The sequence below is a fragment of the Xiphophorus hellerii genome, chromosome 1 (assembly GCF_003331165.1).
Source record: "Xiphophorus hellerii strain 12219 chromosome 1, Xiphophorus_hellerii-4.1, whole genome shotgun sequence".
In the NCBI taxonomy this organism is placed as follows: Eukaryota; Metazoa; Chordata; class Actinopteri; order Cyprinodontiformes; family Poeciliidae; genus Xiphophorus; species Xiphophorus hellerii.
Genome location: NC_045672.1, coordinates 21,424,596 through 21,445,536, shown reverse-complemented (window position 1 = coordinate 21,445,536; position 20,941 = coordinate 21,424,596). Strand labels below are relative to the sequence as shown.

The 20,941-nt window shown below is 38.7% G+C and overlaps 1 protein-coding gene across 2 annotated transcripts in view; it reads left to right on the top strand.

Annotated features, from left to right (window-relative positions):
• The window catches only part of fgd (faciogenital dysplasia), a 66,827-nt gene that overhangs the window by 37,021 nt on the left and 8,865 nt on the right, over positions 1-20,941 (top strand). Inside the window, exons 1-12 of one of the 2 annotated variants that reach the window (XM_032560582.1) lie at positions 1,735-1,825; positions 5,461-5,631; positions 8,942-9,143; positions 10,367-10,982; positions 12,521-12,610; positions 15,621-15,757; positions 15,893-16,049; positions 16,596-16,734; positions 18,972-19,030; positions 19,517-19,663; positions 19,763-19,855; positions 19,933-20,012. In XM_032560582.1, coding sequence (XP_032416473.1) covers positions 1,750-1,825; positions 5,461-5,631; positions 8,942-9,143; positions 10,367-10,982; positions 12,521-12,610; positions 15,621-15,757; positions 15,893-16,049; positions 16,596-16,734; positions 18,972-19,030; positions 19,517-19,663; positions 19,763-19,855; positions 19,933-20,012 — 1,967 coding nt within the window. In that variant the 5' untranslated portion in view covers positions 1,735-1,749. Of the gene's footprint in view, positions 1-1,734; positions 1,826-5,460; positions 5,632-8,941; positions 9,144-10,366; positions 10,983-12,520; positions 12,611-15,620; positions 15,758-15,892; positions 16,050-16,595; positions 16,735-18,971; positions 19,031-19,516; positions 19,664-19,762; positions 19,856-19,932; positions 20,013-20,941 lie in introns of those variants that run through there. The other variant, XM_032560669.1, reaches the window with a different exon arrangement.

The window sequence follows — 20,941 nt, the reverse complement described above, 5'->3', positions numbered from 1 at the left end:
CTGTCTCCTGCTTCACCTGGAGTAAAAAGACAAGGGAAGGCAAAATGAGGAGGAGCAGGAAGATTGGAAAAAAATTTGCAATAGTGGACATGAAATGGGGTTAAGATATTAGTGATGGGTCACCTACCTCTCTCCTGTCTGTTGTTTTCCTGATGGGTCACCTACCTCTCTCCTGTCTGTTGTTTTCCTCATTTCTAGGGGAAATAGAAAGACTGATTCAATATGTATGGGTCAAATTTGACTTTTTTTTGTTATTCAGTAAATATTTCCAATGTAGCCAATCGGAATTGAAATAATGGAATGTGTGCAACAAAGTTAGAGAAACTGGGATATGTGTGCGTGTGTTTGTGAGTGTATCGTTTCATTATTCTAGTGTCCGTATCACAACATGGCGGTCTGTTATCAGAGCCCTACTGTCAGCTTGTCCTCACCGGGGCTGGAGACCCAGTTGACTGTCTGTCTGAGCAGAGAGACTCTGCTGACTCAAAGCAATCTGTCTCCCAGATATCAGTGGGATGAGAGGACTGTACTCAGGGGGTGATGGGTGATAAATGATTGTGAGAGGACGGAGGGGAGTCGCCTCGGGGCTGACAGTGACTGACAGGCGGCTGTATTTGTGAATTGTGTGTGTTTGCACATGTTTGAAGGCTGATAAGAGGTAGGGTATGAATCTTTCCCTTTAAATCACCGTCTAGAGATTAGGGTTTCAGTTTTATTAATATGGATGTAACATATTTTACATTATCTATATTTTCTATCAACCTAAGGTTAAGCTGTTATTGCATTTTTAGTTTATTTTAAATAGAGCTGCAGAACATGTTGAATTGCAATATCAGTGTTCAATGTTGCTATCACAAAGGATTGCACTAATGTAATTACTGGTATTAATCAGTGGTGCTTCTTATAGGAATGGTTCCTGGGTAAAGTCCCTCCTTTTGCTGCTCTGCTGCTCTCCAACCAATGAAAATGCAGTAAATCATGTAACTCCTGGAGAAATATTAAACGGCTACCATTTTCTTTCCTGCTCTCTATGCACATGCATGCAATGTATTCAAGGGGAAACTGAATAGGTTCTACTTTTATTATGTAGTTCTTGTGCATTGCTCTGCCCCTTTTGATGCTACCCTGGGAAACAGCCCAAAGGACCTATACCAAAACCCACCACTGGTCGCTATGTTAAGTTCTTTGTGTTGCTTATTGTTTATGAATCGTACACAACTTAAAAGAGCTGAAAGATAAATATGCAGAGGAATGCATGTTGTTTTTGTTAGGATAAGAGTCACATTCCTTTAGGTTGTTCTTTGCTCTTGGTCATGTTGCAACCAGAGATTTCAGACAGAGGATGGCACTGTCCTTTTGTTTGCGTCAGACTGAAATACCTGAAAGTGTTTGGATGTTTCTGTTACTCAGGTGCAATGCAGACACTGTAAGTGGGTTTAAGAAAACACATTAATGCAAAGTTTCAGGTTACAGCTTAAAATATTCCCACTGACTGCTCTCAGGTGCCAAGTCACACTGGGTGTAAAGAGACTGGTAAAACAGGAGATTACTAGTTTGTCTGTGACTGTGAACAGAGAAAAAAAGACTGAGATTAGATCTGTCTTGTTTTTGTTTAGAACAAAAACTCTTATAACTTCCTCGTTTTCTGCGCAATCATTTTAGGATCTCCTCTGTACTGGACTCGTAAAGCCTGCTTAGTTATTAAATGTCATATGAGTTGTTGCGTGTCATGGACAAAGTCCAGGGATTATGGGGCTCCTCTGTGACATGCAGTCTTGTCACTCGGGGCCCCAGGAGGAGGAGGAACCAGGATCAAGTTCAACAGGTGAGCCAGACAGGTGCAGCTTCAGGAACACTGCTGGGAACCGGCAGGTAAAACGTGTGTGCTGGAGCGTAATGCAGAGGTGAGCTTTGAAGGACTTCCCAGGGCGTGTGCGTGACACATACTGGTCTCAGCTGCACACACGCGCGCTGGAAAAAACTGGGAGGGCAGGATTTATTGTGATACTGGCTGAGCAGAGTTTTACCGGCACTTGTTCTTTGGACTTTGGATATTTGACGCTCAAAGACTTTACACAAGGTAATGGTATTGTATGTGTCTTCTTTGTTTGATTTAATTTGACCAATTCAGGTGTTATACTGATGGTTTAGTTGAGCTGTGCAGCTTTTTTTTTTTTTTGCTTTGATAGAGTTTCCTATTAAAAAGCGCGAGAATCAGCTGCCTTCCTCTCTGCTGTGTCATCAAGTTGCTGCTCGACTTGAGGGCCAGGTTGAGCTCTCAGGTAACCATGGCTACACCGTGTTTCCATAGGTAACAGCTCTTGTGCCTCCCTCTGCCAAGGCTGTTTGCTTTTCCCAGGAGAGACCTCAACCAGTCTTGGCTCTGGGAGTTCTTGACGATCTACTCCTTCGACTGCTGGACATTTTTGTCCTCTTCATCACAGGTTGAGCATTTCCTGTCTTGCCTTCTTGAGTCATCTCTGATTACTGCGCTGATTTGGTGAGCCTCTCCGTGGAGAATGTTTCTTTTTTTTGTTTTTATTTTCTTTTCCTTCTTCCTGTGTAAAAAGCAGAGCCTGAAGAGCTGCTTTTATTCCTCTGCCGTCTGCCACACGGGGCGGGAAGCGTAACAGGACTCATTACTGACTGAATTTTTTTCTGCTTCCACTGCCTGCAGCACAGCTTCAAAACACTAAATTAGATGTGCCAGGACTCTTGTAAGGTGCTTGGGGTAATTTTGGGTTAAAATTAATTTGAGAAAGAACCGCTGTGACACTGTGTCACTGGGGTAAATTCAAATCTGAGGAAAATAACCAACCAAGAAATTAGATGCAACACAAACAAAGTCTACTCTCTTGCTGCTTTTGAAGCCAATCACAGGCCGTGCATGTAATGCGTTTTAAGAGATGAGATTTTTTTTACCCGGTAACTTAAAATGTTTGTCAAAAACAAAGTAGAACAAAAAACTGAGCTGTAGATGTTAAAAATATATCAGTAAACTCTTTTCCTTCCTGTTTTTTCTTTGGTTGATCCTAAATATGGTGCTTGGTAGGTTTATGGGTAAAGAAATGTAAGGAAACTAAAATAAATTTATATTGTATTGCATTTTGCACATTTTAGAAAAATCCAAATTTAACTTGATTATTTTTATTCAGTGGAGGGAATAATAGCTGTCATTATTTTACAACCCATTTGTTGCTATTAATACAACCCTCTTCTTCCAATAAGAAAGCACTTAGTCTTATTGTAGATCTCACATTTTATAAGGTTGCTGTATATACAGAGAGAAGGAACTGGGTTTTCTCTTAGTTACATCACAGCTTTTTTATAGGATTTAAGTTCTGGTAATTTTACTACATATGCAGGTGGGATTTTGGTTCTGGTGAAACACTGGCTATACATTTTGGATCTTGATCTCACTATAAGATGGTAGTTAAAGTCCACCTCATTGACATTTTAAATGTCAAATGAACCTTTTGTTGTTTCAAAAGGTTCATGACGCTGTGCACTCTATAATGTTCCCAGGACTTTTAGGAGAAAAACAGATCCACAGCATCAGAGATCCTGCAGTGTGCTTTACCACGGGTACCTACTGCTTTTACTCTTATTCAGCCATAGTTTTTATCCGTACCCAAAAACCTCAATCCTTTTCTCATCTGATGAAATCTCATTGTTTGGGTTAAAAGTGGCTATGTTAGTCTACTTTTGTGATGGTGGGACAGAAAAATCTCAGGTTACTTTGGAGATAACGCTCTTTGCTGCAGTTCTTCAACAGTAAGCTTTAGAGATTTTTTTAAATGCCTCCTTTTCATGCCTGCTCACACTGCATGGTATAATACGTTCCAGCCTTTTTTTTCTCCTTTCTTTTTACTGTTGTAGTTTTAAATGTTTTAATTATTGCTGGCAAGTTTAAGCAGTTCTATTGCAGCCATTTCCTGACCTGTAAAGTTCAATACACATTTGCCTTCTTTGAGTGTCATACTCTCTTCTCTAGCAGGATATTATCTCTCCCCTTGATGTCCCACATTAAATTCTGGGGTGAAAAGAGCAAATTCTGGGTTTTTACATCTGTTGCAGATGGAGATGCACTGATCAGGTTTTAAATCGATGACAGATTTGCAATTTCAAGTCGACAGATGTTTTTATCAGCTACTTCAGGTTAACTGTTTGCCATCTGATTCGTTTTAGTTCCCATTTAACCTAAATGAAAGCGATGAAAGTCAGGCTTGTTTAGCCTGAGCAACTTTTACATCCACTATTTAAATGGAAGGCAACATTATCTTTTCAAGAGAACTCTGCTCTAGGCATAAATGATACAAATACATCAGTTTAAGCTTGTTTAATTTTAGCATTTTATTGCATTGAACACTGACCATAAATGGAAAAGGGGCTGCAGTCTTCTTGACTGAAGCAGAAGTTTAAAATCCAACAAAGAATGAAAGGATTGCAAGACCTGTTTGTGCATCAAAGCATTTTGTCCCCAAACTATCTGATTTTCACTAAACTCAAAATATTAAAACTGCATCCAAGAACAAGATGTTTTTTATTCATGTACAGATTGAGTTTAGTTTTGATGCATTTAATAAACAAAATAACATACAGGTCAGGTCAAAACCTGAGTGATTTGTTCATGACTTGATAAAGAATAAAAGGTTTCTTTATAGTGGAACTGTTTTTTTACCACATCATTTACAGATTTTCTGTCCTTAACATGCAGGCTGAGGAAGACATTCTCTGCCAATTCCAGTTATTGGACTGTTTTCTTTTTCTTCAGAGAATTAGACTATGTTGGAAAACTCCAGCTGTTCTTGGATCAACCTATTTGTCATATTGATTGCAGATGCAAAATAGGTTTTAATATCGCCTTTGACACTAGTGTTAACTTAGTTTTTCATGTCCAACGTGAAAATTTTGTACTTCAGTCATTTATATGTTTAGGCAGAAACTGGCTACAAAGACACCAGAGTTTCATAAAGTCAAGAAAATTATATTGCAAAAAAAAAAAAAAAATCCCTTTTTAAAAAAATAAAATTGCATTTTACCTTTGCCTCAAAGTGGAAGTTAGTTGACTGGAATATCTTGCATCTTTATTTTTATGTTGGAAAAAAAAAAAAAGGGCATACTTCTGTTCTGTTTATGTAACTCACACATAGAAACACACAATCTATTTGTAGAAGACGTTCAGAGTAGGTCAGATGCAATGAGTCAGATTCAGGCCACAAAACACTGACAGAAGCCCGTGGCTCTTCTCTGCAGGACTGATGCTCTCAGGCTCCTCTTCTCCATTTCTGATCTCAGAGCGACTTCCTAAAGCACACAATGCCATGAAGGTCATTCACTGACACTGCTGCGTTTCTGTGGCAGCAGGATTATAGTGGGATATAGACATGCTTTTCAGTGGAATCTTGTTAGGAGTGATCGATATCTAATATTGTGGGTGATTTGTTTTCCTGTCTGCAGATCTGCCGGCCTCCTCCCTGCAGTACTCGTGTGGATCAGTGGACTACCTGTGTTCTCCACGGCTGGCAAAGAAAGGCCCAACCACCAGACCATGTCACGACAAGCCAGCCATCAAGCCGCGGCCCCAGACCTCCACCTTACCCCGACCGCTGACTGCTCAAAAACCTCAAGGTAAAATCCCATGGCACAGTGTGGCCCCTGTTGTCGTAATTGAAGGGTGTCCACAGGATCGGACCCCTGCTATTAACCTGTCATTGCTTCTGTGCCGACAAACCTCCTTTCTCTGTGCGGCCTCACTCTGCCACTCACGCTGTTTAATAGGTCACTGCTGCAGGAGCAGCTGGTGGGAAAGGAGGCCAGCGGTTCCCAAGTGTTTGTGTTTTGGTTTTATTTGAAGAAAGAAAAATACGAACAACATGCGCTAAGTTTAGAGAGCTTCTGAGGAGCAATACTGGGACACCGCAGACTTGTCCCCGATTTTTAAAAGGCCTCTTATGCCATGAGAAGTGCTGGGATAAATCCCTGCTAACTCTACATAGCTCATCATCAAAGTGGTGATAACTTTAAAGCAAAATATGTCTTTGGAAATTTCTCAAGCTGAAAATCCTCGTGGGAAGATTAATATATAATGATACTTCATTCAAGTGTGTTAGTGGGTGAAATAATTCAACAAGATTCAAAGAATCTGGGTGCTAATCATGTCTATTTGAAATAAAATTAAAGTCTTGATCCTTCAGAGAACTCAACATAACAAAGATTACTTAATAGTAAATAAGTATCACACTTTTTGAATTTTTAAATAGGAACTAGAACTGGAACAGATATCTGAATATTTCTGATACTTTTTACTCCTAAAAATTTTTAGGGAAATATTTTTAAACAAATAAACTTTTTCAGCTCTTCATGGCAAAGCATTGGTTCCAGAATACCAAGGATTTTTGTGTTTTGAAATGTTAAGTAACTGCCAAAAGAGCTAAGATTTGCAAACTAGATGATTTCGTAAATAAGTAAAGTAAATTACTAAAAATCTGCCTTAAAAAGATATAGGCACATGGAAAAAGTGACTAAAATAGGAGACCACAAATAAATTACTCTCTAAAGTGCAACAGGATGAAAAAGCCTGATTTAGTCACCAGAGTCTATAAATATGCTCTTTTTCCAAAAGAAGAGAAGGCAGTAAAGATTTGGAAATGTTTTGAATTGTTTTTGTTGTTGAACAACTTAAGTTACGCTGGCACATTTAAAATCCTCTGTGTAGATATTTATGCTTGAATGTACACAACACTGTACTCTACACAAATTAAGAGGAAAAGTTTAAGTCTTATTTTGTCAGTGATTAGGTGTGGACTGACTTGAGTTTCTTTCCGGTTGATATCCTCCTGTAGAAATGCCTCGGTTTCATTGTAGTAACAAAACTGTAAATAGCAATGTATAACATGATCAAATTCTGTTCTGTTAATAGATAAGAAAGAATTATTCTTTTGTCACTGGTGTTGACACAAATTCTTTTTTTTTGGACATGTTTCATGATCTGATAGAACATAAAGAAACAAATAAATACCTGCTCTTTTCAAGATACTAGATAAAGCTGCATAATCTGATATGAATTTCCACTGCAGACTTCTGCAGAAAACCAAGCTTTGAAAAAGCACATTGAGGAAAGACAACCATTAGTTATGTTTTGTGTGTATTTGAACTGATGACTTCACCAATCAGTTTGCATTAGTAAAAACCTCTAAAAGAGGAATTTGATGGAAATCATTTGAATAAATATTTTTAAAGAACAAGACAGATAGAAATGTACAAAAAGAATTTAAACAACTCTGACCTGTTGCCTCATGTGACGTCACAAGAGACCAAGAGAAAGCTTGTTTTTGTGTTTTATTTTGAGCACACTGTGAAACAAATAAAAACTGAACACAAAATGTTGTGGATGTTATTGATTTTACTGAAAGGTCTGGCTAATGGCTTTCAAAGTTTGGTTTGGTGGAGAAATTATGAGCTTTTGATCTCTATGAGATGTAGGATTTAGTGTTGAACCGTTTTTGGTTTATCATCATTACACCCACACTGAGTAGACCTTTGATAAACTAATACAATACTGTATGGAGAAAAGCTGTCACCATCCAGTTTGTCACAAACGAACCACCTGACTGGATGATAAAAATAGGGTTTACTATTTTGTTCTGACATGAGAGGAAAAATGGGAGTGAAGCTCTTTCCTGGGATGGAATTATGAGTAAAATTTGGAAACAGGCTTTTTGTTTGAACACACATCTGCCAGTGAGTCAGTATAGGTTTGGCAGGAAGAAAGGGTCTATTTTCTTTGTAGATCCAAAATAAGGTCGGTAGCCACTCCCCTAAAGGAGATCTACAGTTGAATATCTTGATATTCTGTTTATATCTTCATGGAAAGTTTCCATTATTTTAGTGTTTTGGAACCACAGTTACATTTACTCCACATCTTTTCTTGTTCTTCTGTTTAGACTGATACTGCATTCATTTATGCAGCTAAGTTGGCATTAATTCGTCGTGATCTAAAATAAACTTTTTTTTAAGACTTTGTAATAATCCATTTAAAATTTGACATCTAAATGTATAATTTTGGTATTTAGTCAAAAATACTAAAAAATACAGTATTGTGACTCATGATATTGTCTAAATTGGATTAAAATATCTTTAACTTCAACTTCAGTTAAAGCTACTAGCCGGACATTTCTCTGAAATTTGTCTCCTGTAGAACATGTCATATTCAGTCATTTTGTTTGTCTCAAATACACACAAAGCAGGATCCGCTCTTTTGTTTTTCAACCTGCTTTTGGAAATTATTTGTATTTTGTAGAATCCTCCTACATTTTGCAGTGTGAATAGTCCTGGTTGGTCTCTTTCACAAAGACTCTGTTTGGAAGCAAAGTTCTCCCTCTGTGTCTAGCTTCATCAGACTGAAACATGCACACAGAGGAAACGCTCACTTGAACAACTGTGACATTAAACTTTATTTCCTGCTTTCAAACAAATTGTTTTCCTAAAGTTAAATTAATGCAAATATAAAGACTGAGATCAAAATGGTAAGCCAGTAATGTGCATGCACGCATAAAGCAGTTTTGGTTTCAAAACTATAGTTTTTTGTTTGTTTTTTTTTGTTTGTTTGTTTTTTTTTTTGTCTGGAAGTGTTACGGCTTACACACGCATGCACGCACACGCAGAGCTGTCAGCATCCTGTTCTGAAATAAGGAAGTAGTCCGAAAGCTGTCACTGACGGTCGAAGTTACTCTGCCTTGCTGCTACGGTTCCTTGCAGTTTTTAAAAGTTTTCTCTCTCGAAGCCTCAGGAAAGAGCAACCAAGGTTTTTGACTCAGCCATGGAGATTTTCTCTCTGGGATTTATCCGTGTCACCTAATTGTTTCTCTTCATGCCAGCAGCCTCATGCGTCTCCTCCTGTTCTGATGCTCTCGTATTGTCTGGATTTATGCATGTGCAGTGCCCCCTAAACCTGCTCACCTGCTCGCCCTTGGCCAAGACAAGAAACCTAAGAGGATCCCCCCGGCGCCCTCCAGACCTCTGCCGGCGCCCCCTCCTCCTCCTAAGCCAAAGCCTTGCCTAAGCCCTACTGGCCAGGGAGCGCAGCCACAGAAAGAGCCTCAGAAGGTTGGACAGCTCATTGAGAGGTTTAATAACTCCAGGTAAGAGGCTGGGAGGGAACTCTCAGTTCATTTATCAAAGTCATAATTTGGACTTTTTAGTATTTTAGTATATACTTTTTATACTCCATAGGTTACATGACAGAATCTTCTTAGATCCTGTCATGTTACAACCACAAACTTTAGTATCTTTATTTAGATTTTTTGCAACACACTATGTTCTGTGTAATTTTGAAGTTTAGAAAAATGTGTTTTTTATTTTTTTCAATTGATACTGTGAAAACCCCAGAAGCTGCAAGTCTTGTGGGGTTTTGTCTCTACCAGCTTTGCACATCTAGTCATCTACGTTTTTGCTCATTCTTTGCATAATAGCTTAACCTCAGCGATATTTAATGCAACAAGTCTTCCCACATATTCTGGGCTGGTTTTTGCTCAAGCTTTGACTTTATTATTTTGTGCTTTTCTCAAAACAACCCCACTGTGGTTGTTTCCTGTCTGTGGGTAAACCAGCCCCAGTCTCAGGTTTTCTCTTAACAGAAGCCTCCGTCTATCCTCCCATCCTACCAAGTTTCTTGTCCCTTGGGAAGAAATCCATGTCTATAGCATGGTACTGCCACCACCATGTTTTAACATACAGGTTGTGGGTTCAGAGTGATGTGCCTTAACTCACAGAATTGTCCAAAATTATCTTAGTCTCTTCTGACCACAGCAGCTTCTTTCACTTGCTTAGTGTGTCCCTTATATGTCTTCTGGCAAACCATACACTGTAGGACTTGCAGCTTTCTTTCAACAATCACTTTTCTCTTGGCAATCTTCCATAAACATAACTGCTCCTTGGTCTTCATGATGCACTTTGGGGTATTGCAAACGTCTGATTTCACAGATTAGCTGGATCCATACTGAGAGTATAACACAAAGCTGGATTCTGTCCAACAAGTTTAATTAGGTTGGATCAGAATAAAAGGAACTGAATACAAATAAAGGGTACAATTTTTAGATTTTTATTTTGAAAACATTCTGAACTGTGAATCATTTTCCTTCCACTTCAAAATTATGTGCCTTTTTGTGTTGATCTGTCATATTAAATCATCATAAAATACCATAAAGTTTGTAAAAAGATCCAATATAAACATGTTAAGGGGGTATGAATACTTTTTCAAGGCATTTTACAAATGTGCAATTGTTGGTGGATAAATTTAACAGATTTCTTCTTTCGGCTTCCAGTTAGTCATTAATTAGTGATTAATAATATCTTTCTGTCCCAGAGTCCCCATCCTGGGGGTGCTCCCACGGTCGCAGCTGCATCTTTGTCTGAGAATGGACACTGCGTCTGACCTCCCTCCATCCTGCAGCGTGGACGCCTCAGCGAAGGTCGCAGGAGACTCCTCCTCCGTGGACAAACTTGCACTAAGCCCCTCCGAACGAACTGACGGCGTGTCCGAACTTTCTCGTCTCGCCTCAATGCACATCGACGGCTCGGACGACGGCGGGCTGGACGACTGCATGGAGCATGACATCACACAGAGGGTGGACTGCATCAATGATGCAGACCGCGAACAGGGCTCTTCCCATAAACTTACGGACAATCCCGACTCCTCGCAGCAGAACGGGAAGATTCCCAACCGGGACAGCGGCATCGACAGCCCATCGTGTGCCACCGAAGGGGAGGCGTTCCCCAACGAGGATGCCATCGACGAGGAGGATCATTATGACAGCGTCACTGAAACGGAAAGCGTGTCCTGCTGTGTTACGCTGGACAATAAGAGGGACTCGACGCAGGACGAGGACAGTGACTTAGACGAGGGGAGCAGCGGGGAGATCCCGTCTCTCACAGACACACAGACTGGGTATCTGACAGATACACACGCAGACACACAGAAAGTGAGTACCATGCATGCCTATCTCCTGCAAAACTTTCTCATCAATCCAATTCAAAGCTTTCATCTCTGCAGTCTGTTTAATTTTCCTGTCTTTAGGTAATTTCTCTGGGTTTTTCAGCAGGTAAAAAACTTTATCTCAGACACTCAGACGGCCTTTTATGTCACGGAAAAAAACAGCCTGTGTCTATTATTATCTCGGCTTGGGTGAATGGTTTCAAAGAGTTCTTATGCATGAAACCTTAGACACACTAATAGCCTGAGTTTAGTCGGTACAAGTGACTGACTCCTATCTAAAAGCATCTCTTCCCATACATAAAAGGGTAAATACCTGCCAGAAAGCTGAAACAGGAGCTGGAGTGGATCGCTCGATCAAAGTCCACGGCCTGAAGTTTTCCCACAGCTGAACTAAGATTTCAGTTGGGCTATTGATTGTAAACAGCACCTGTACTTGAAACTGTGTGCATGCATTTCCCTCTGAGACAGACTGTCCTGTAAGTACCCTGAAGTTTCTGATTTCAGAGGATCAAGTGGGGCCAGTCCAGTCCAGTCCAGAGAGATTAAAACATATGCAAAGAAAACTTTTGTGCCAACACAAAATGTTTCTCTCACAGATGATTTCTATGCATATAAAACACACCCAGATCTCGCATAACTGTCACATGAAAGCCAGCGCGTGCAGCCTCTGCCGTCTGTCCACACCCTGAGAGTTTTAGGAGGAAAAAGGCACTGCTGCTCTTCAGCACTTCCTGATCCCGACACTGCTGTGCAGAGGAAGGGTGTGCAGATACATGTTGTTGCTGCTCTGCATGTGTGTGAACCTAACATTGCAGCTGACATGTTGATGGGTGCATAATGACGGCCTTGTCACAGAGGATGTGGGTTTTTCAGTGATGCACACTGCAGAAGGACGACTGAAAACAACTTCTGCTGACTTTGTGTGGCCTCCATGTACGAACAATGAATGTGCTGCATTTCGTTTTCATCAGAATAATGATCATTGTGAGGTTAGAGGTGAATTTTATGTTCCCGGTAACATCAAAATCTTACTGTGGGGGAATGTTTGCAGTTATCTGGAATAAATCTGTTGTGAAACCCACATTGTTGCATCAGACTCGAGCTTCCGTGACTTCAGTGCGTGTTCAGCCGGCGAAGCCAGAATACATTTTGTCTGTAGCCTCGTTTTATTTAAGTTTACTCAAACATTTTTTGGTGTATTGGACTGTTTCAAAAAGTCACTGAAAGAGTCAAAAGAAAGAGGAATGATGTTTTTCAGTTTCACTGATGCAGCCAATATACGCATCCTGTTAGTTTCAATTGTTAAGTTTACAATAATCTGCTGCAATACTCTCGCGTCCTTTTAAGAGCTGATTGGCATTTTTAGTTCAGTTTTTTTCTAAATGGACTAAAATATGCATCTTAATCATTTTCCTTGTTTATTTAAAATTAAAATCAGTTTGACCTGGCATATAAGAAAGAAGCTTCCCACTTTGATAAAAATATCAATTTGTTGATCTTTTTGTGTTTATTCGTTTTCCTCAGTGCTCGGAGGCTCAGAAGCTCCTCAACATCGCCAAAGAGCTCCTCCACACTGAAGAGGCCTACGTGAAAAGACTCAACCTCCTCGACCAGGTAACACATCTCTTTCTGGTGGTGGTTAGATATGAGCTGGATTTAAACTTTCACCATGATCTAACTCCATCAGACTAGGTTACTGGAAGCAGTGTAAGATTAATCTTGTGAGAATATTTCTGTGTGTATGTGAGTTATATTTAAATGAAAAAAGAATTCAGCTTTGTGACTTGAGTGTGAACTTTTGCTTGGTAAATACTATAATCTTCATCTGCTTTGGTCATTTTGCTTTACCGGCTTTGGTAAGCAACTCGTGTTAATCCAGTGCTGTGGTTAAAAATAAACCCAATCGATGTTCACTCATGGAAATGACTACTTCGTTATTTGCTTTATGCAGAATATTCAGCTGATTCTTTGCTCCTCAGTCTGTTAGAGTTTTGTTGCTCTGTGATGAGAATCCTCTGCCAGTGGTTGACTTGTCTTCCTCTTTGCTCAGCTCATGTGGTGCAGCAGATAAACAGTTGCCCTGTCACAAAGTAGCGTTGGTTTATTTGTTTCCCGAGGGCAGAAAAGCCTTATAGTTTGCTTCCTGTTTTTGTTCTTGCTACATCAATGCCCATTTCTATGGTTACTGTAAAGCCTACCTGTGGTTGGGGCTGGTACAGAGGTGAAAGTGGATGTAGGTAATGAGAGGAGTACAGTATATCACGAGTCATGAAAAAAAGTTTTATGTTTGATTATAAATTTTGACCCTTTCTCGCTGTAATATATTGAAATGTTAGCAACCACATCAAACAGATGTTTCTTTTTTTAATTTATGTTACATTTGTAATGAGAGCCACATTCCACTTTCATAAAGTTCTGCTTTTGTGCATGTTGTACAGAACCAGTTTGCACGCAAGCAGAAGTGGAATTTTGCCTTTTTGAAAATATTTGCATCAACTGTTAAAGAAGCAAATCAGTGAATCTTTCATTTGTTGCTGCACCCATTACAGCTACCAGCACTCCTGATAAAGATGCGTTTCTCATAGACACTCTTCAAAATGAGAAAGACAACAAAACATGCCATTCAATTAAGGCAAATATGTTTCTGTCTTCTCAAGTCAGGAGATGCAGTTGATTCAAATGGTCCAACTACTTCCTCAGGGGGTCATAATGTTGTGCAGATGCCTGGTAATGAACCATCATTTGCTGCAGCTGTGTTGAAACAGGAAAAAATTAAAACCTGCAGGATATTGGCCCTTCAGGACCAACTTTGGGCACCACCGATCTGGAGATTGTGCAAAGGAAAATCTTCTTTCTGTTTGCTCCAACCTTGTAAAATGTTATAGGAGAACACTAAGTGCTTTTCCCTTGGCTAACAGAGGGTTGTGCAAAATAGCAGCGGTAAATGTACCAGTAAGTGTGGCACCAGTAATTTTGTTTGAAAATTACAGGTTTGATTTTTTTTTTTATGTTTTCAGAGTGAGCTTCTGCAACTGCAATAAAACAGAAATTTAACTTTTGGCTTTTTCCAAGTTTTTTTTTTTTTTTTTTTTTTTTTTTTTTTTTTACTAAAGGTGCAGTATAATGGGGAAAGGACTGCTGTGAAAGTTGGTTTGCAACCAAGCATCAGTGGAATGCAACCTTTTTTACTCACATTTTAGTCTCTTTCCTGTCCCGCCCCCACTTAGATCAGAAGAAAGGGTGTTTGGAAGAATCTCTTGATAACTGGTCTGTGTTATGGCTTAAGATCCTTAAACATTTCCACAAATAACGGTGGCTGAGAAACAGACTCAATGCAGCTTAATTGTGCCCTCCTAATGGCTGGGTGGTTTCAAATTGAGCCTTGTCTATGGTGCAGCTATCAGTCACATTCAAAGACAGCGGTGTTGTGCAGCCAATAAATGAGAACTTGCAGAATAGAGTGTAATGTTTCATTGTTAGCAGCTGGTATTTGAAATGATAATAATGGTCACAAGGTCAGAAGCTTTTTCAGATCCAATGACTCATTCTGGGTAATTAGAGAGATATAACAATTCGTATTGGAGTTTTAAAGAAATATTTTTTCCAGCTTCCATTTATGTACAACTGTTCCATCAACTTTCAGTTTTGTATGTATACAAATGAAATGCGCTGCTTTACATTTACCTCGGAGGTCTGTGCTCGAGGCTGAGAATGATGTGGCAACTGATACAGTGACACCCAACCATTGTTTGTAATACTTCTTACAAGCATTATTTTAAGCTGTATTTTCTGCATGCAAACAGCACTTTTAATTTGTTCAGTTTAGATTTACAAGTGCAAAATGTAACTTTGACTTCAGACGAGCGTGTCACCCAACGTGTTCCACCGCAGCTGCTATTGTTGATGCCGGGAGCTGCCATATTGGATATCAAAGTCGGTGTTAGAAAATTTCTCTGACTTTCTGAGTGGGAAGTCTGGCTTCGGGAAATAATTTCAGTAGATCTTTACGACTCAGAAGTCAAAGTTGCCAAGTTCTGACTACAAATGAAACGCATCGTTACTATAATTTATTCACAGTTTATGGGTTTCGTCTGCTTTTGCTACAGAAAATTATGAATTAAATTTTTTTTGGTGAAGGCTTTGCCTTAAAAAGTTATGGGGTTAATGATGTTATGGTCAACATAATCTGTCTGAAAAAGGCTTATCGTCAAAGTTAACCAAGTAGATGTTAGGGTTTGTTTGAAGAATTGAAATTATTTAATTGTGCTGGTTTTATGAATTTCATATACAAGTATCTAATTTAATACATTTAGATAGCTCTGAATACATACTTTCAGTAGAACAATGTCTCAAAGTGAAAATGACATTTTTTTCAACATTTCAGTTATCATTTCCTAAAGCCACTTCCACAAAACAACTTCAACCCAATGAGATGTGTTAAAAAGGTGTAATATAAATTTGCATTACTTTGAATAATCTTGTTTCAGCTCTCAGAATTCAACAGATTATTTCTAACCAATCAGCATGAAACATTTTCTGTTAGTGTTAACGGATCTGAACCTAAAATTTTTTCATATGGTTTTGATTTTCACAAGGGTTTATTTTATTTTATTTTTTTCTGCAGGTATTTTGCACTAAGCTCACCGAGGCTTCAATCCCTCAGGACGTCATTACAGGGATCTTCTCCAACATTTCCTCCATCTACTTATTCCACGATAAGTTCCTGCTCCCCGAGCTCAAGACAAGAATTACTGGAGAATGGTGAGGAGTAAACACACCATCACAATATTCTTAGCATGATGTGGGGATGTTTTTCTTCAGGAGAGAAGGGCAATCTGGTCAGAGTTCATAGAGGATGAAGGAAGCTTTTCAGTGACACTTGTGTTTTTGCTCCAGGGAATCAAACCCTCGCATTGGAGACATCCTCCAGAAACTGGCTCCTTTTATGAAGATGTACGGAGAATATGTGAAGAACTTTGACCGATCCATGGACCTGGTCAACACTTGGACCCAGAGGTCATCTCAGTTCAAGAGTGTTGTCCAGAACATACAGGTTTGTTTCTGTGGTTCAGTGTGTAGCTTGATGATGATAAAACTCTGGTTCATCCATTTCATCCTGCAACCTTTTTTGTTTGTACTTCATTTGTCAAAAACGTACAATGTACCTGGTTGAAAACCAGTGAAAAAGTGCCAAATGTTCAAATAAAAACCTTCAGAAAGCCTGGAGAACTATTTATCAGGATCATTTTAGAAGTTCAGGCATAAAATATTGACAGAAAAAAAGGTTTAAATGAATGTCAGTAGGGTCAGGAGAAAAACTAAGTACATACTTTTCTAGGATTTAAGAGGCAACATTGTAGCCAATAGGTGTTAAGATACATGTTTAATTGACTATCAAGCATCACTTTCTCTATAAGTAGGAGTTTAGGTTGTTTACCTTTATAATACAGGTGAGTATTTGCACAATACCAGAATGGAAAGACATCAGCAATGACCTCAAATGTGAGTTTGGAAAAGTGTGGAAATGTGTTGTTTTTTTGTTGTTGTTTTTTTGCTAAGATTAGAGAACTAGAATCTCAATTTGTGCTTGATCCAACAGAAACAGGAGGTGTGTGGGAACCTGACGCTGCAGCATCACATGCTGGAGCCGGTCCAAAGGATTCCTCGCTACGAGCTCCTGCTCAAAGACTACCTGAAGAAGCTACCTGACGAGGCTCTCGACCGCAAAGATGCAGAAAGTAAGACATGATGACGCTAACACACAAACACTGCTGTCAGTCACAACTAGTAAACTACAGACTGAAAGGAAACCCTTCAGCTTTTTCACTTCTGGGACTTCAGTTTTGAAATCTTTAAACTTTGTATCAACATGCAAACAGGTTACTTGTGCCTGATTGGTTTATGTGACAAAGTAATAATTGACCAAACGCAGGATTCTCTGTGACACATACATACAACTTCAAGGAGCAAATTGTGGACAAATCATTATGCCAGTCGGCTGAAAGTAAAAATGTTGTCTTACATCCTGCAAAAGCTGTGAAATAACTTGTTCTACAGGTTTAAGCTTTAGTGAAATAAAATGAAAGTTCTTGAATCAGTGCAGAACTCCTTTCCATTCAATGACGATTAAAAACCAGCGTGTTAACAGCTTGGGTTGTCACACTCACAATATGTCATATAAACATTCATTAATTGTGCTCACTTATGAAGTGGGAAAATGGCAAAATTGTGCAGTTATGAAATGGAGCCAATCAGAGTTTTACTGTTGCACACAACATCATAATTATACTCCCATGCTTAGAAAAGAGCAGAAATATTTCCTCAAAGGCTAGTTACAATTTTCTGGTAGCAATTTACTTTGATGACAAGACAAAAACACACTGACTAAATTAAGAAACTAAGTAGAATGAGTGTGTAGCAATAACAGGAAATACACACTTTTAGAAATCAGCCCATGGATTGACCCAAAGACAAAGGTAGAGAGCTACTGGAAGAGTACAGAGTCGAGTATTGTGTTTCAAACTGCAATAAGTTATTCAACTTTTACTGTGACAAATGCAACTGATTCAGAAAAGATGTTACTTGTAGGTCTGCATCTGGGAAGATTAGAAAAATGTTCTGAAACCTGGATGAGGAACGCTTCAAAGCAACATGAAAACCTGAGAAAACAATTATGAGCATACCTTCACCTGTCTGTAAATGGTCAGAATTTCTTTTTAAAATTGTAATATATATAAATATACAGTATATTACAGATTTAATGAGAAAATATTAACATTTGATACTTTTAAGGGATTGTGAATCAGAACTTGAGGATTTTCAATGAAACAGTTATATCCTTTAGAAAGAGAAACACACATTTGTGGTCTGAAGTTCATCTAAACCCAACCTGTCTTAACACCTTTTACCATTTAATGATTTGTTTGAATAGTCCTTTTTCCTGCAAAGAGACCAAACACTTTTGGTAACCGTAAAGATTCTGCCGGAAATGGTAGACCTCATTTAGTTACTTGGTTTCTTGGTCCTCATCTAACTTTTAAGTATTGCCCATATTTTTTTTAATAGATTGGGGTAGTTATAAACCTTAATTTTAGTTTGTCTTAAACCAGTTTTACGTCTATTTGAGATGATTGTCCTATTGGAAACCTGCTTGTGTCAAAGTCGTTAAATTGATTGAAGTTGAAAAATCCAGAGGTGGTTAATTTCCTGCTTAATTTTTTTATCTCCCTTGTACTATGCTCCTTTGTTAATCTTGAAAGCGTCACATGCAAATTTTACTGAAGGTTGAAGGTGTCAGCGTTGAAACAGACAATTATTTGTTGGCTGTCACCCTGTTTATATATGTTAACATCAAAATCACTTCTCTGTGACTGTGCTCTATCACCTTCTTCCACTTTAGATAATCCTAGACTTTCATGTTTATCCCTTAACCTCCAAGCCAATTTCTTCCCATTTGTGTCACTCTGGATGTTTCTTTAGGATAAAAAACTTGATTTATCCAAACTTCTGTATCCAGAACTAAATGTATTACAAATAGCAGAAGTTACAATAAAGCACACTTTACATATTGTCCATTTGCAGAGATGCAGTAGTGTATTTAACCTAATGATACATGATATATTCAATCATCCCTGTGTTCTTTTACTAAAACCTTAGCTGTTTGTTTGGAGTCCCCTGTCCACTCCTACAGAGAAGCAATTCGTTCCAGTTGCTCTGGCCTCACTCTGCAGCCTGGGTGTCTCTTCTGTTTATGTGAGGTTATGATTAATACAGCCGATGTGCTACTCCCTGCTGGCTGGAAGCCTTTCTAGCCTTCACAGTGCTTTATTAGAAATAATCGTTAATCTTTTGCAAACAACAAACGTCTGCTTATCTGTGTGAAAAGTGGAAAAATATTCCTCTGTTTGAATTTCAGTCACATGATCTTTCTTGCCAATTTTGCACTTTTTAATCACTGTTCATATTTGCACTGCAGAAGCACTGGAGTTGATCTCTACTGCAGCCAACCACTCCAATGCAGCAATCAGGAAAATGGTATGGCCGTAAATTTTTTTTCACACACAAACTATCGTAACTATTTTCATCTCTCTGGTGTTGTCTTGGTCAGCTTTATAAGAACAAGTTACCCAATCAGACACTTGCTAATGTTGTCTCCCTATCAGCGGCATTGCGTTAACCCAGACAGGAAGTTGCTGCTTCCTGCCTGATGTGTCATGACTGAGGTATCATGGCCGCATGGTTTCGACACTGGTCCTCTGCTTTCCTTTTATTTGCCTCTCCATAATACCTGTTTCTCACACATCCTTCAAACAACTTACAAATGCCAGTATGAAGAGGACAAAACTTCTGCTTTAGAACTTTTAATGTGAAACTTAAAAAAAATAAATAAAAAAAAGAGCCTGACACACATCACCACCAGAGGGAGAGCTAAGCTTAGAGCTCCATCTGTCTTCTGACTGGAGAGTGCCTCTGCTCCTCTCATCCTCCTGTTTTCTGTTATTTTTATTTTTATTTTTTCAGGAAAAGATGAACAAGCTGTTGGAGGTTTATGAGAGGCTCGGGGGAGAGGAGGACATAGTAAATCCTGCCAATGAACTCATAAAAGAAGGGCATATTAAAAAGATGTCAGCCAAAAATGGAACAGCACAAGACCGATACCTCTACTTGGTGAGAAGACTATGTAACTATAGACGCGTCACGCAGACTCAGAATGGTTTTTAATGTCAGATCTGCTCAATAAATGCTTAACATCTTTTTCATTTTCAGTTCAACAATATGGTGCTATACTGCGTCCCTAAACTCAGACTGATGGGCCAGAAGTTCAGTGTCAGAGAGAGGATTGACATTGCAGGAATGGAGGTATAATCCTGTTGTATTTTTTCTGCTTGCATTGTCATGCGTTTAATCCACATTTATTCTGCTTTTTTTTATCTCAGGTCCAAGAAAATGTGAAGCAGAACCTTCCTCATACATTTGTTATAATTGGTAAACAACGTTCATTGGAGCTGCAGGCTAGGTAAAGGCAATTAAAATCGACCAATGACCCACACTCATATGCATTCAGATGTGGTAGTGATTGAGTTCATATCTGTTTTGTGTAAGATTATTATGGTGTGACAACATGGAGTAAAAATGCCACCGTTTCACAGTATCCACATGTACTGTACACTTTAAACCAAAATGTATTAATGATGCAACTGATTTAATTTAAAAACAGAAAAACAAAATATTGATCACAGATAGGTTATCTGTACTGTAACCTTTATGTATTGTTTATTTTTAATGACATATTTTAATGCTAAGTGCTTAATATTATGCCTTTTAGTTGTTCTGGTCTACTGATGAACTCTGGAAGTCTCGAACATTTTCATTAAGTGTATGAATAGACGGATTGTCAGCTCATATAGCCTGCAGTCAGTTACTGAGGGTAGTCCCTCATTGGTTGCTAACAAATTATGCTACTTTTATTAAAGCGATGGGTGGTGCACTTTTAGTTTTCAAGTCAGGAAACCATAAATATTTCCAAACAAAGACGGATTGTTTTCCTTGTAAGACAGGAATGTGTCACTGTCTACTTTTTGCAAGTTGACTGACGACGTGGAGCAAAAGATTGGGGAGAAAACAGCCCTGCTGTCCTCTGTGCTACGAACATATGACTCCAGTCAGTGGTTAATTAGTCTAATTAAAATACTTCTTGCTGTAGGATTTAAAGGATGGAAATATGGTAGTTTACTTCTTAAGCTGTTATGGTGCAGTTTTACTTAAAAGTATATTTTTTCTGAGCATAGCAAAACAATTAAATATTTTTTAATATACTTTGACATGTTTTTATTTTCATTTGTATTCATAATTTTCTAAAGTTTCTGAATTGTTGAACGAAAACCAAAAGAAGCCATCTTCAGGAGGAGACACATTAAACCTGCTGTGGTCAGATGAAATCCAAAT